General features: G+C 64.4%; 1 protein-coding gene across 3 annotated transcripts; it reads left to right on the forward strand.

Annotated features, from left to right (window-relative positions):
• Positions 1 to 2,062: 2,062 nt before the first annotated feature.
• On the forward strand, positions 2,063 to 11,906 carry PAN2 (PAN2 poly(A) specific ribonuclease subunit). 3 transcript variants are annotated; one of them, XM_019554246.1, is made up of 26 exons: positions 2,063 to 2,234; positions 3,313 to 3,616; positions 4,067 to 4,236; positions 4,504 to 4,624; positions 4,785 to 4,862; positions 4,950 to 5,217; positions 5,775 to 6,117; positions 6,525 to 6,621; positions 6,737 to 6,856; positions 7,085 to 7,204; positions 7,279 to 7,407; positions 7,498 to 7,697; positions 7,878 to 8,020; positions 8,220 to 8,326; positions 8,494 to 8,592; positions 8,848 to 8,924; positions 9,087 to 9,228; positions 9,493 to 9,630; positions 9,705 to 9,764; positions 9,888 to 9,978; positions 10,215 to 10,372; positions 10,479 to 10,622; positions 10,702 to 10,881; positions 10,973 to 11,066; positions 11,234 to 11,431; positions 11,511 to 11,906. In XM_019554246.1, exons 2-26 carry the CDS (start codon positions 3,332 to 3,334, stop codon positions 11,543 to 11,545), a joined length of 3,597 nt encoding a protein of 1,198 aa, XP_019409791.1. In that variant the 5' UTR covers positions 2,063 to 2,234; positions 3,313 to 3,331; the 3' UTR covers positions 11,546 to 11,906. The 3 variants fall into 3 exon arrangements, with proteins under 3 accessions (XP_019409791.1, XP_019409808.1, XP_019409800.1); XM_019554263.1 differs by having other exon boundaries at positions 2,064 to 2,234; positions 7,881 to 8,020; XM_019554255.1 differs by lacking the exon at positions 2,063 to 2,234 and adding an exon at positions 2,266 to 2,436.
• The last annotated feature ends 642 nt before the right edge of the window (positions 11,907 to 12,548 follow it).

Below are 12,548 nucleotides of genomic sequence, written 5' to 3' on the forward strand. Positions count from 1 at the left end.
GGCGTCCGGGTCCCGCGCCCCCGGGGGCGGAACCAGGCGGCGGGGCTCCCAGCGCCCCCTCCGGCACCCGGGAGTCTGGGACTACCCCGCTGGGGTCCCCCCTTCCTTCCACTGCCTTCCCGGAGCTGAGGATGGGGCCTGGGCAGCCCACCACCCCTGGCGGGTCCCCCTCCCTGCCCAGGGGCTGTTAGAGGGGAAGGGGCAGGAACTGCCCTCTGCTATCGCAGTAATGCCCCCAAACAGCCCCTGCCAGGCTGGGGGGGGGCATAGGGGGCAGCAGGTCGGGACTGAGGGGTGCTACTGGTACCACCCCCCACCAGCCTGAGCCAGGCTGCCTCAGCACCTGATACTGGGGGGTGCTGGGTCAATCGAGGCTCCAGCCCCCTGGCAGGGGGTACTTGGCTCATGGATCTTGGGGCAATCCTGGCTCTACCCAATGAAACCCGGCCTGGCCCAGCTGCGTGCGTCCCCCCGCACCCCCACCCAGCCGTGTTGCAGCGCCGGGTACTGCACGCGCCTCTGCAATCCTCCCACCCGCCCTGTTGCGACACAGCCCACATGGCAGCTGGGGGGGTGGGGGGCGGAAGCTGGGGACTCCTGGGTCCTCTCCCAGGAGGAACCCAGGAGTCTCCCCTGCCCCAGGACCTGCTGCTTGGGGGTATCAGGGGTCACTGGGGTAGGGGGCTAAGTAGAGCAGAGCCGTGGGGCTCCATGGCCCTGATCCTGAGCCAAGGATGCCTGGGCCATGCCCTGCCAGGCAGGTGACACATGGGGCAGCGCCTCTGAGTCCCTCCGTCCCTGGAGTTTCCTGCCTGGGTCAGGCAGGGAATTCCCTTGTTCCTGGGACCCTGCCCGGGCCTGGCCTGGCCTGGAAAATCCAGGCAGCAGGAAGGCTGCAGGCTAAGGCTGGCATTCCCGCCCCCTGGCACTGGGGTGGCTCCCAGTGCCCCCTCCACCCACCCCTGGAGGCTGCCCTAGGGGAAGAGGAGGAAACGCCAGCGGATCCCAGCCTCACCACAACCCGCCACAGCGCGGGCCCAGAACCGCAGCAGGTGGGAAGGAGGAAGCACTGGGTTATTTGTATGCGCTATTGCTGCGGCCTCCGTGGCCCTTCCATTGACGCCTGGCCCGGATGACAGCCTGGCTTGCGCTGGTCAGGATGTTCCGGGAGCCATGGGCGGGGTGGGACAGGCCCTGACCTGGGCATGAGTGTGCTGGCCGAGAGGGCAGAGATTTCCCAGGAATTTCCTCCATGAGCTCAAGTTTCCTTCACCAGGTGCCGGCAAGCGAGTTGGAACAGTTCCCCAGGGCCATGTGTGGGGTCCATGGGGGCGAAGGGCTCCCACCAGCCTGCCCCTTCCCCTGGCTGGTGCCCAACGGTTCAGGCCCCACGTGCTCAGGATCCCAGTTTGAGGCCATCAGGGAGCTGAGCTGGAACCGCCCCAGCGGGGTCAGGCAATCCCCAGCTGGGGGCACCGCTGGACCCCCAGGGAGGTCCTGGCACAGGGAACCAGTGCCCTCAGCCACGTGAGCGGAGCCCGGCCAAGCCCCCATCCCCCAGATTGGCGCGGCCCCCTGGGTGGGGTAAAGGGGCCAAGCTCATTGCACCCATGTAAATCCGGACTTTTCTTTCCTGGGGAAGGGGCTGAGTGTGTGGGGTCAAGCCCAGAGTCAGCCAGGGCCTTGGACCTTCCCCTACTGTGCTTCCAACGTGTTTGGGTGCACGTTTTAACGGGCCAATCCGGCTGCAAGATCCCGGAGTGGGAAGACCCCGGGGGCACGGGACTGCGTGGGGCGATGGCAGCAGGGGGATGTCGCTGGCCCTTTCAGTGAACCCAGCTGCTGCCAGGCCCTTCAACATCTCACAGCCGTAATGGGAAGGCCCCCGCGGTGTATGTCCGCTGCTACTTTCCGTCGTGTGCTCTCAGCTAATCTTGGCAGATCCTTTGGCCCGCCCCTGCTTGGATCTGATTGGTCCGCCGTCCCCGAGGCTGGTCTTTCACTGGCCACGGAGCCTGTCACAGAGGAACGGCCGCCGTGGAGTTTGAGCGCTTGGGGCAATAGAGGAGCCGACGGGCGGGGGGAGGAGGCGGTGGGCATTGCCATAGCAGCGGCGACGGCGGTGACAGCGGCAGCGGTGGGGAATGGAAAGCGGCTCCGGCCCGGGCAGGGTCGCAGCGGACCGTGGCGGCTGCCGGGGCAGACGGGCGACCCTCGAGCGCAGGGCACTCTGGGTAACACGGCCGCGCCGCGCGAGGGATTTTGGGTATCGGGCTGGGGGCCTGGGCGAGACGAGGGAGCAGAGGATTCTGGGTAACGGGCCCTGTGTTGGGGCAGAGGATGCTGGGTAATCCCCCCCGCCAGCAGAGGGCAGCGGGTCACTTGACCACAGCGCAAGGGCTTCTGGATAATAATCTCTGGAGCAGAGGGTTATGGGTAAGCCCCCAAACCAGGGGTCTGTGGTTAATTTGTCTATAGAGCAGAGGGTTATGGGTAATAGTTTCTGGAGCAGAGGCTTCTGGGTAACCCCCCGCACCAGGATGCTGTGGGTAGTTTATGGGTAATCCGCTAAACTAAGGGGCTTTGGGTAATTTGTCTACAGAGCAGAGGCCTTTGGGTAATTCAAACTAGGAGGCTCTGAGTCACCTGGTCACAGAGCAGAGGCTTCTGGGTAATTTCTCTATACCAGAGAGTTGTGGGTCACTTGGTCACGGAGCGGGGGCTTCTGTGTAATGCTCTCTGGAGCAGAGGCTTCTGGGTAATACAAGCCAGGGGGCTCCGAGTCACATGGTCACAGAGCAGCGGGTTTCTGGAGGAGAGGCTTCTGGGTAATTCCTCACACCAAGGGGCCATGGGACATGTGCCCACAGAGCAGAGGCTTCTGAGTATATATATCCCGAGCAGTTTCCCCACCTCTGTCCCTGCCCCTGCCAGAGAGGCCCAGCCCTGGCAGCTTGCAGCCTGTTGCAAGGGGCAGTACGAACTGTATAGTGGGGGTGGTTCTGGGCAGGGTTGTGCCCCACGGCCGGTCTGGCGGGGACAGCGCCTGTGCATGGAGCTGCAACTGTGCCTGAGGTCCCACAGGCCTGGAGTAGTTGAGGCACAAATGTGGCTCCTCCATCCCTACGCAGGCTGGAACCTGCCTAGCTGGCTCCTCCCCACAGCTGTGGGGCGCCCTTGGGGTATAGTGAGTGCTCCTCTCTTAAGTCCGTGTCCCATGGGCTTGAATTCAGGGGGGCCCCATGGTGGGGGGGAGCCTGGCAGCCTTTCCCGTGGGACCCAGGTCCAGCCCTGCCCTGTCTCGTCTTCCAGGGAGACGCCTGCGTTCACCATGAACTTTGAAGGCCTGGACCCGTCATCACTGGCGGAGTACGCCTCCCCCCTGCACCCCGCCCTGGAGCCTGTGCTGGACCCCCACCTGCCTGCCACCCTGCTGCAGAATGTGGAGTTGGACCCCGATGGCGTGGCCCTAGATGGCATGCCCGTGCCCGAGTCGGTGCACATCATGGAGGGTGTCTACTCGGAGCTGCACACAGCCGTGTCCGAAGTGGGCGTCCCTGTCTCTGTTGCCCACTTCGACCTGCACGAGGAGATGCTCTGGGTTGGGAACCACGGGGTAGGTGCTGGGGCATAGTGGGTTTGTGGGCGGGGCGGTACGGAGGGAAGAGCTCTCTGTGGGGCTGGGATCTGGGGCATGGGGCTGACCCTGCAGGGATGGGCAGTGAAGGCACGTGGGTTCCGCAGGAACTGGAGCAGGGTAGGGGCCTTTGTGCCTGGTTGGGTCAGTGCTGGCCTGGCTCTGCTGTGACAGCACAGATCCCCTCCCTGCCCAGCCCAGCACCCCCCTCCCCGTCTCTGTTGGGGCCACTTCCCCGTCTCTGTTGGGGCCACTTGGGTGACTCCTACCACGATGCTGCTTGGTCAGATACAGAGCACTGAGGGCAGCCTGGCCTGGTGCCTGTTCCCAGGCTTCCCTAGCACCCCTCCCTGGTCCCCAAGGCCTCTGGCCAGGCCCTCCCAACTGTGCTGGGTGAGTACCGATGATCTTCCCCTGGTGCCCATGCAGGGCCATGCCACCTCGTTCTTTGGGCCCACACTGGAGCGATACTCCTCCTTCCAAGTGCACAGCAGCGACGACGTTCGCCACATCCAGAGCCTGGAGAACGGCGTCCTCTTCCTCACCAAGACCAACCTTAAGTACATGTCCCGAGGCGGCCTCATCATTTTTGACTACCTGTGAGTCCCCACAAAACTCTGGGGGCTGGGTGGGCCAGGCAGCAGCTTGGGGTGGGGGCTGCTGACAGTGGGGGGACCTGGGCTTTGCAGAGGCCCAGTGATTGCCTTTGCCTGGGGGCTGAGCAGAGCTGTCTTCGTCTCGGGTGAGGGCACATCAGGGCCCGGGGAGGGGGAGGGGGAGGGGGAGGGGGCTGTGGCAGGCTTCCTAGCCCAAGGGTGTGAGCTCACTCCTGTCCCATGTCCCCCCGTTCCTCCTCCCCCCGCCAGCATGGATGAGAGCGAGGACATGCACAGCCTCCTGCTGACGGACCCGAGCACGCTATTGGTCGGTGGCCTGCAAAACCATGTCATTGAGATTGATCTCAACACGGTCCAGGAGACTCAGAAGGTGCAGCAACTGGGCTCTGTCCTTGTGGGGGGCAGTGGGACTCTGAGAGCCCTGACCTCCCAGGAGCTGGTCGGCTAGGATGTAACCCAAGAGTCTGGGCCCATGCAGCCAGCAGGCAGTTGCCCTCTGGCTCGTGCTCACCCCACCTCTTCCACTGCAGTACACGGTGGAGGTGCCCGGCGTCACCATCATGCGCCAGTCCAATCGCTTCTTCTTTTGCGGACACACATCAGGAAAGGTAGCACAGTCCTGGCCTTACCCATGGGACCCCCCGCCTGTCCCCACTGCCCAGTGCAGCCGCATCATGACCCCTCCCTGCCTCCAGGTGTCAGTGCGGGACCTGCGCACTTTCGCAGTGGAGCACGAGCTGGACGCCTACTCAGGCAGCCTGTCGGACTTCGATGTGCACGGGAACCTGCTGGCAGCCTGTGGGTTCTCGAGCCGCCGTGCTGGGCTGGCCTGCGACCGCTTCCTCAAGGTGTACGATCTGCGTGTGATGCGGGCCATTACCCCGCTGCAGGTGCACGTGGACCCCGCCTTCCTGCGCTTCGTCCCCACTTACACCTCCCGCCTGGCCATCGTCTCCCAGACTGGTAGGGCCCAGCCAGATCCCTGCCCCTATACCTACCCAGGCCCTGACAGGCTATGGAGTCAGGTTGCCCCAACTCACTAGCCCCTCTGCCAGTCTGGGGGAGGTCCCTGTTGTGGATTTTCCAGACTTGGTGCAGGGATGGCAGGTGGGGGGCAAGAAGCAGCATGGGCAGGGGTGGGGGAAGCTATGTGGGAGCAGGGGTCTGGGCAGGTATGGAGCAGGAGAGGGAGTGGGCATGGGCTGGTTCCAGGGCTCTACCCTGCACTTCCAGGCTCCAGCTGGGGCAGGGATCTGGGGCTGTGGTTCCCATAAGGTGACAGGCCGCTCCCCAAGGTCCATAGAGTGGGGCTTGGACGACCTTTCTTCTCCAGTCCAAGGGGCCACGGCACTGCCCAGCCTGGAGCCCTCCTGGGCTAGAAGCTCCCTGCGGCACCCCTGCTTGCACCGGGCACCCCGCAGAGCTGGGGGGACGTGCTTCTCTTGCCTGAGGGCTGGGACATAGGGGGCGGTTGATGCCCCCACCCCCCCATTTCCAGCCCTGTCGTGTCATCCACACAGGCCAGGGCCAGTTCTGTGAACCCACGGGCCTGGCCAACCCGGCCGATATCTTCCACGTTACCACGGTGGGACAGCTGCTGATGACATTTGACGTGTCGGGCACCAAGCAGGCACTGGCCTTCGGTGACTCGGAGGGCTGTGTTCACCTCTGGGCTGACTCGCCCGAGGCCACATTCAATGCCTTCTCCCGGGAGACCGACTTCGCCCTGCCCTGCATCGTGGACTCCCTGCCCCACCTGGACTGGGGCCAGGACCTCGTACCCCTCTCGCTCATCCCGGTGCCACTCACCAGCGAGACCCTGCTGTCCGACTGGCCCGCCGCCAACTCAGTCCCCGCCCCGCGGTGAGAGCCGACCCAGCAGTACCTGGAAGGGCCCAGGCCATGGTGTTGGCGGGCAGGGGCTGGGCTCTGACTCACTGTCCTGGGGAAGGATGAGCTGGAGGCCTGACCGCACTGCGGATGCTAGGGAAATCCCCTGGCGCTTCCCCAAGAGCTGGCTGCACCCTGGGCTTTGTGGTTGGACTCTTGCACTCACAGTTTCATCCAGCGTCTTCCCCGGCCCGGCTGTGGGTTCTTGCACGGCATCAGAGTCTCTGCTACAGTTGCTTGCTCCCCCTCAGAGCCCCCCTGCAGCAGCACTAAGCTAATAGGTCCTGGGGATGGCTCCACTGTCCCCAGAAGCCCCAAGCTGGGCTCAGAGCCCGAAGGGCCAGTGCATTTCAGGGGCTGAGCCACACTGTGTGCCACAGGCGGGCGCCACCCGTGGACCCTGAGATCCTGCGCACCATGAAGAAGGTGGGCTTCATTGGCTATGCCCCAAACCCCCGCACCAAGCTTCGCAACCAGGTCAGTACAGACCCTGGGGAAGAGCCAGGAGGACTGTGGGGCAGGGCTATATGTATGCATAGGGTTGGGGGTACACAGCACAATGTAACAAGGCTGTTGTGTCCTCCCCCCCAAGATCCCATACCGGCTCAAGGAGATGGACAACGAGTTTGACAGCTTCAGCCAAGTGCCTGAGTCTCCCATTGGCCGTGAGGAGGAGCCACATCTCTACATGGTGGCCAAGAAGTACAGGAAGGTCTGACCTGGTACCTGGTGGTGAGGGACGGGCAGCCAACTCTGGCCTACAGGGTCTGCTAGCAGTAGTGGGGGGCAGCATGGGACCCCCAACCATAACGGTGCCAGGGACCTTGCCCCATGGTGTGTGTGGGGGGGAGCTGCTGTGTCATAGGCCTGTACCGTGGCCCAGCCCGGGTTTGGGGGTCACAGCTGGGAGGTCCCACACTGGCCGCTGGCACCTGCCCAGGTCACCATCAAGTACTCAAAGCTGGGGCTGGAGGACTTCGACTTCAAGCACTACAACAAGACGCTGTTCGCAGGGCTGGAACCCCATATCCCCAATGCCTACTGCAACTGCATGATCCAGGTGAGGCTGCCACCCTGTCTCCCTGCCCTCCTGCCCCAGCCGTGTCCAGCCTCCCTGATCCAGTGCCCCTGCAGGTGCTGTACTTCCTGGAGCCTGTGCGCTGTCTGGTGCAGAACCACCTGTGCCAGAAAGAGTTCTGCCTGGGCTGCGAGCTTGGCTTCCTCTTCCACATGCTGGACCTGTCCCGTGGGGACCCCTGCCAGGTGAGTTGGGCTTGGATCTGTACGTGCCATGCAGCTGGGGCCCCAGCTCTTGGCATGGAGCTAAGAGCCCCCTCCGATGCCCCCACCCAGGGCAGCAACTTCTTGCGTGCCTTTCGCACCATCCCGGAAGCCTCAGCACTGGGTCTGATCCTGGCCGACTCAGATGAGGCCACAGGGAAGGTGAACCTGGGCCGCCTAATCCAGAGCTGGAATCGCTTCATCCTCACGCAGCTGCACCAAGAGACCCAGGAGCAGGAGGGGCCACAGGCCTATCGCGGTGCTGGTGGCAGGTACACTATGCTCACCTCCATGCACATAGCCTCCATCCTGGGCCCACATGAGCCCTCAGTGGTGCAGGCTGTCCACTGTCCCCGGGGGTCTCTGTGGCAGCCTTGGGCCCCAGGCTGCGGGGGAGGGGGCGCCTGGTCTCTGGCCACAGGCAGCACTCAACCCTGGCTCTTCTCGCCCAGCAGCTTCGCCTCGGCTGGGGAGTCAGTCATCGGGCAGCTCTTCAGCTGCGAGATGGAGAATTGCAGCATGTGCCGCTGTGGCAAGGAGACGGTGCGCGTGTCCTCCACCCTGCTCTTCACCCTCTCCTACCCCGACAGCACTGGTAAGGCATCCGCCAGGACGAGTGTGCAGCTCCCTGCCAAGCCAGACTTGGTGCCAGCCCCTGCCCACTTGGGGGACATCCTAGCTGTTCCATGCCCTTCCCATCCCATCCCTGGGTAGCAGTGGGACACAGCCCGCAGCTTTCTGTGCTGAGCACCTTCCTCAGGATCTGCACTGATGAGGCTGTCTTCCTTCCCCAGAGAAGCCCATCAAGGACTACGAGTTTGTCCAGATCTTGAAGAGGAGCATCTGCCTGGAGCAGAGCACGCAGGCCTGGTGCGAGAACTGCGAGAAGTACCAGCCCACTGTGAGTGCCAGGCCAGGTTCACATCTGCTGGTCACCTGCGGGGCCCTGATCCCACATGGGCTGGGGAGGTCAGGCTGTGCCATAGGCAGTGCCCCGCTGGCTCTGGGCTCCCCCCATCCCTCAGGGGCTGCTGGTACCTAGCCCTTCCCGACCCCCCCCCGCTCCAGGTCCAGACCCGGAACATCCGGTGCTTGCCTGACGTCCTGGTCATCAACTGTGAGGTGAACAGCTCCAAGGAGGCTGACTTCTGGAAGGTGCAGGCCGAGGTGGGTGGCGCAGGGGTGACTACACAAGTCAGGTGGCAGGATTGCACCACCCCCTCTGGGTTTCAACGAGGTCTTTGCAGGCCCTGGAGCTGGCACTCAGGACAATGTAATACCAGCAGCTCTCAGGACCCAGCTAGACCTTGGGGGTGGGGGGTCCATGTCCTGGTGGGGTCCCCTTGCCGAGTTTTGTCCTGGCTGTCCTTATCCGAGGGCTCCTGCCCGTCATGCTGAGCCTCCCATTCACCCCCTTCCCAGTTTGCCTTCCAGAAGGCACTGATGAAGCGAGGAGGCCTGGAGGTGCCCAAGGGCAAGGACCTGGTGCTCAGTGACTGGTAGGTGCCTCCCAAGGCTACGCAGCCCCTAGGGCCTTCAGCTGCCCCATCTGTTGCTGAACGCAGCTGCCTCTGGGGTGGAGCGGAGCTGGCGCCAGTCGCCACCAGTGCAGTTGGCCCTGGTGCCTTGGGGCTCAAAACCCATTGCGCTTGGTCCTGCAGGAAGGAGCTAGGCAGTGCCGAGCCCGGGCAGCCCTACCCCTCCATGGAGGAGCTGAAGAACGTGTGGATCCCCCACGCCATCCGCATGCGGCTGACCAAGAACAAGGAGCTGGATGTCTGCAACTGGAGCGAGAGTGATGAGGTGCCCTGGTCCTCGGGGGTGAGGGGACTGGGGTCAGTCCTGATCCATAGCTGGGGCTGCAGCCTGCACCCGTTGTCTGGCAGCAGGGGAGGGGAGGTAGCGGGGGCCGTCTCTGGGGTCTGGGCTGATGCTCCACGCCCCAGAGCAGGGGCTTGTGGTCCTGGTGGGAGGGGAAGGGGGCAAGGGCAGGACAGGACCTGGAACCACTGCCCTGGCCCCCGCACCAAGCCATGGGTGGTAACCAGTGCCGGTCACTCCCTGCAGCCAAGTGTGTCGGATGACCCTGACTCGGTGCATGTGTACGACCTGATGGCCACGGTGGTGCACATCCTGGACTCCCGCACCGGCGGCAGCCTCGTGGGGCACATCAAGGTTGGGGAGACCTACCACCAGAGGAAGGAGGTGAGTCACCAGACCCAGGGAGGCGGAGGGGGCTGCGCTGGGCAATGCGCCGTGTAACACCCCCTCCCCCACAGGGCGTCACACATCAGCAGTGGTACCTCTTCAATGACTTCCTCATCGAGCCTGTGGACAAGGTGAGGGAGCCCCAGTGCCGGGGCAGAAGCTGGGGGCTGTAATGTGGCAGTCCACGTTCTCCCATTTGTTGCAGGGGGCACAGGGGGGTGTCGCTGTGCCTACATCCATACCCTTGCCCACAGTGGGAGGCTGTGCAGTTCGACATGAGCTGGAAAGTGCCAGCCGTGCTATACTACGCCCGGCGCAACCTCAACGCCAAGTACAACCTCGCCAGTGAGTGTGGGGCTGGGGGGGTGGGGACGTGGACCAGTCTGTACGGGGGGGCGGGGCAGCTCACGCTTATAACCTGCTACTGTGACCTGCCCTGACATGGCCCTGGGCTGGGCAGGGCGCAGGGCCTGGGGTCTGTGCAGCTTCACCTGCCCCCCGCCCCCTGGGTGGGCTCACCCCACACCCCTGGCCATTCAGGTTCTGTAGCCCCCCCCAGCCCTGTGCTACCTGCTTCACAGTCAAAAACCCGATCGAGGCCAGTGTACTCCTAGCCGAGGCATCGCTGGCCCGCAAGCAGCGCAAGTGCCACGCCACCTTTATCCCGCTCATGCTCAGTGAGATGCCCCAGGCTGGCGACCTGGTGGGGCTGGATGCTGAGTTCGTCACCCTCAACGAGGTAGGACCTAGGGCTGGGCAAGGGCCAGAGCTGTGCAATCTGGGCAGTGGGATGCCTTGGGGGAGCAAGGGGGGGGCCGTGGAGCTTCAGCCCCACCCACCTGCAGGAGGAGGCTGAGCTGCGCAGTGACGGGACCAAGTCCACCATCAAGCCCAGCCAGATGTCAGTGGCACGGATCACGTGTGTGCGTGGCCAGGGCCCCAACGAGGGCGTCCCCTTCATCGATGACTATATCTCTACCCAGGAGCAGGTATGGCCCCTGCCCCACCTCCCCACCCCCAGGTCCCAAGCTTCTGTCCCTGCCCTACAGCCCTCTCCCTCCCCCCCAGGTGGTGGATTACCTGACCCAGTACTCAGGGATCAAGCCAGGGGACCTGGATGCCAAGATTTCCTCCAAGCACCTCACCACACTCAAGTCCACCTACCTGAAGCTGCGCTTCCTCATCGACGTGGGGGTCAAGTTCGTTGGCCACGGGCTGCAGAAGGACTTCCGGGTCATCAACCTCATGGTGTGCCTCCCGTCCCCGGGTCTTCCTGCTCTCCCTGGGGCGGGCGTACAGGGACCGTGCACAAGCCCACTCAGCTCTGCCCCTTCTCCAGGTGCCCAAGGACCAGGTGATTGACACAGTCTACCTGTTCCACATCCCCAGGAAGAGGATGATCTCGCTGCGCTTCCTTGCCTGGTACTTCCTGGGTGAGTGGAGCCCTGGGCCGCGCTGGCAGGGCAGGGGAAATGTACCCTGCCTGGCAAAAGCACCGTTGGCTCAGGCCGTCCCAAGGGCGTCCCTCCCCAGGGCTCTCCGGATGGGGGTCAGAGGCAGCTGGGACCCCAGTGACCAGTTCCCCCCTGTGGCCCCCCAGACCTGAAGATCCAGGCTGAGACGCATGACAGCATTGAGGACGCACGCACGGCGCTGCAGCTGTACCGCAAGTACCTGGCACTGAGCCAGGGTGGTGCTGAGCCTGACGATGTGCGCAAGGTGCTCAAGGGGTTGTATGAGAAAGGTCGCAAGATGGACTGGAAGGTGCCCGAGCCTGATGGCCCGGGCAGCCCCAAACGTGAGCTGCTTTCCCCACCCCTTCCAGCACAGGGCCATGCCAGTGCCCCACACCCGCACTGACCCCCATCTCCCTGCAGATGCTGCTGTGTACCCGCCTGTGCTGGCGCTTTGACCTCAGTTGCTAACTGTGCTCTGGCCTCAAGGGCCCATCCTGCTCTGTGCCTGTGTCTGGACAGGCTGCTGAGGCTGAAGCTTCCTGGGAACATCTGACCTCAGCTGCCACCTCCTGCCCGTGGGACCCTCCTGCCCCACGGGGTACCTGGGGCCCTACACCACCCCCGGTCCTCTGTGCAGCTGCAGGAGCCCGTGGCTGCCTGGGGTTTTTAATACATTTGTATAAAAGGTGGGTCCAGTGGGGGCAGGTACTCGGGACCCGCCTTGGCGCATGATGTCACAGGTTGCCCTGCATGTCACCAGCACCCGGTGCTGCCGGCTCCAGGGCAACTCATAAAGCTGCATTGGCACCGTCAGCATCAGCTGTGGTCTGTGTCCTCCTTGTGTGCGGGGGCAGGGGGAGGACTCTAAACCCACGTACCCCCAACCCTGCCCAGGGTCCCCTGGAGCAGGCAGGGAAGGGGAGAGGTGCGTGCTGCAGGGGAAGCGGGGGTCTGAGTTTCCGCCCAGAACGGGCACCAAGCAGGTCCTGCTGGCCCCTGGCAGTGCTCGCGGGCAGGGCAGTCGTGCCAGGGCCTGCAGGAGCCGACCCTAAAGGCTGTGAATCCCGGCCTGGCTCCACTGCGGGCTCCGAGCCGGGGCCACCTGCTTAATCACCAGCCCACGCCCGTTCCCAGGGGCCCCAGGAGTCCGGCCCTGCCACCCCCGGACTGGGGAGAACCCAGAAGCCCGGCCCCTGGCTCAGGCCCGCTGGACTCCAAGTCCCAGTCCCGGCCACGCGGGGAAAGGACGCTGCCAGCCCGCTGGCCACGTGGCGACCCGAAGCCCCACCCCTTCCGAACCAAGCCCCAGCCACTCCCGCGGCTCCCAACGCCACGCGAGCCGGGTCCTCGCGGGGTCCTGGCGCCGCCAGGGGTGCCCGAGGCGCTGCCTGCGCCTGGCGCCGCCAAGGTCCTGGCGCCTGCTGCCGGGAGTTGCGAGGTGGTGGAGCCGGAGCGCCG

The sequence above is a fragment of the Crocodylus porosus genome, unplaced genomic scaffold (assembly GCF_001723895.1).
Source record: "Crocodylus porosus isolate Cpor-Errol unplaced genomic scaffold, CroPor_comp1, whole genome shotgun sequence".
NCBI classification, from domain to species: Eukaryota; Metazoa; Chordata; order Crocodylia; family Crocodylidae; genus Crocodylus; species Crocodylus porosus.

What these genes read in the sequence shown, in the direction of transcription:
- PAN2 (XM_019554246.1), top strand. Translation starts at nt 3,332, where the DNA reads ATGAACTTTGAAGGCCTGGACCCGTCATCACTGGCGGAGTACGCCTCC. An exon ending in GCACCAAGCTTCGCAACCAG is followed by an intron (nt 6,622 to 6,736) that starts GTCAGTACAGAC and finishes CTCCCCCCCAAG; the next exon opens with ATCCCATACCGGCTCAAGGA. An exon ending in TGGCCAAGAAGTACAGGAAG is followed by an intron (nt 6,857 to 7,084) that starts GTCTGACCTGGT and finishes GCACCTGCCCAG; the next exon opens with GTCACCATCAAGTACTCAAA.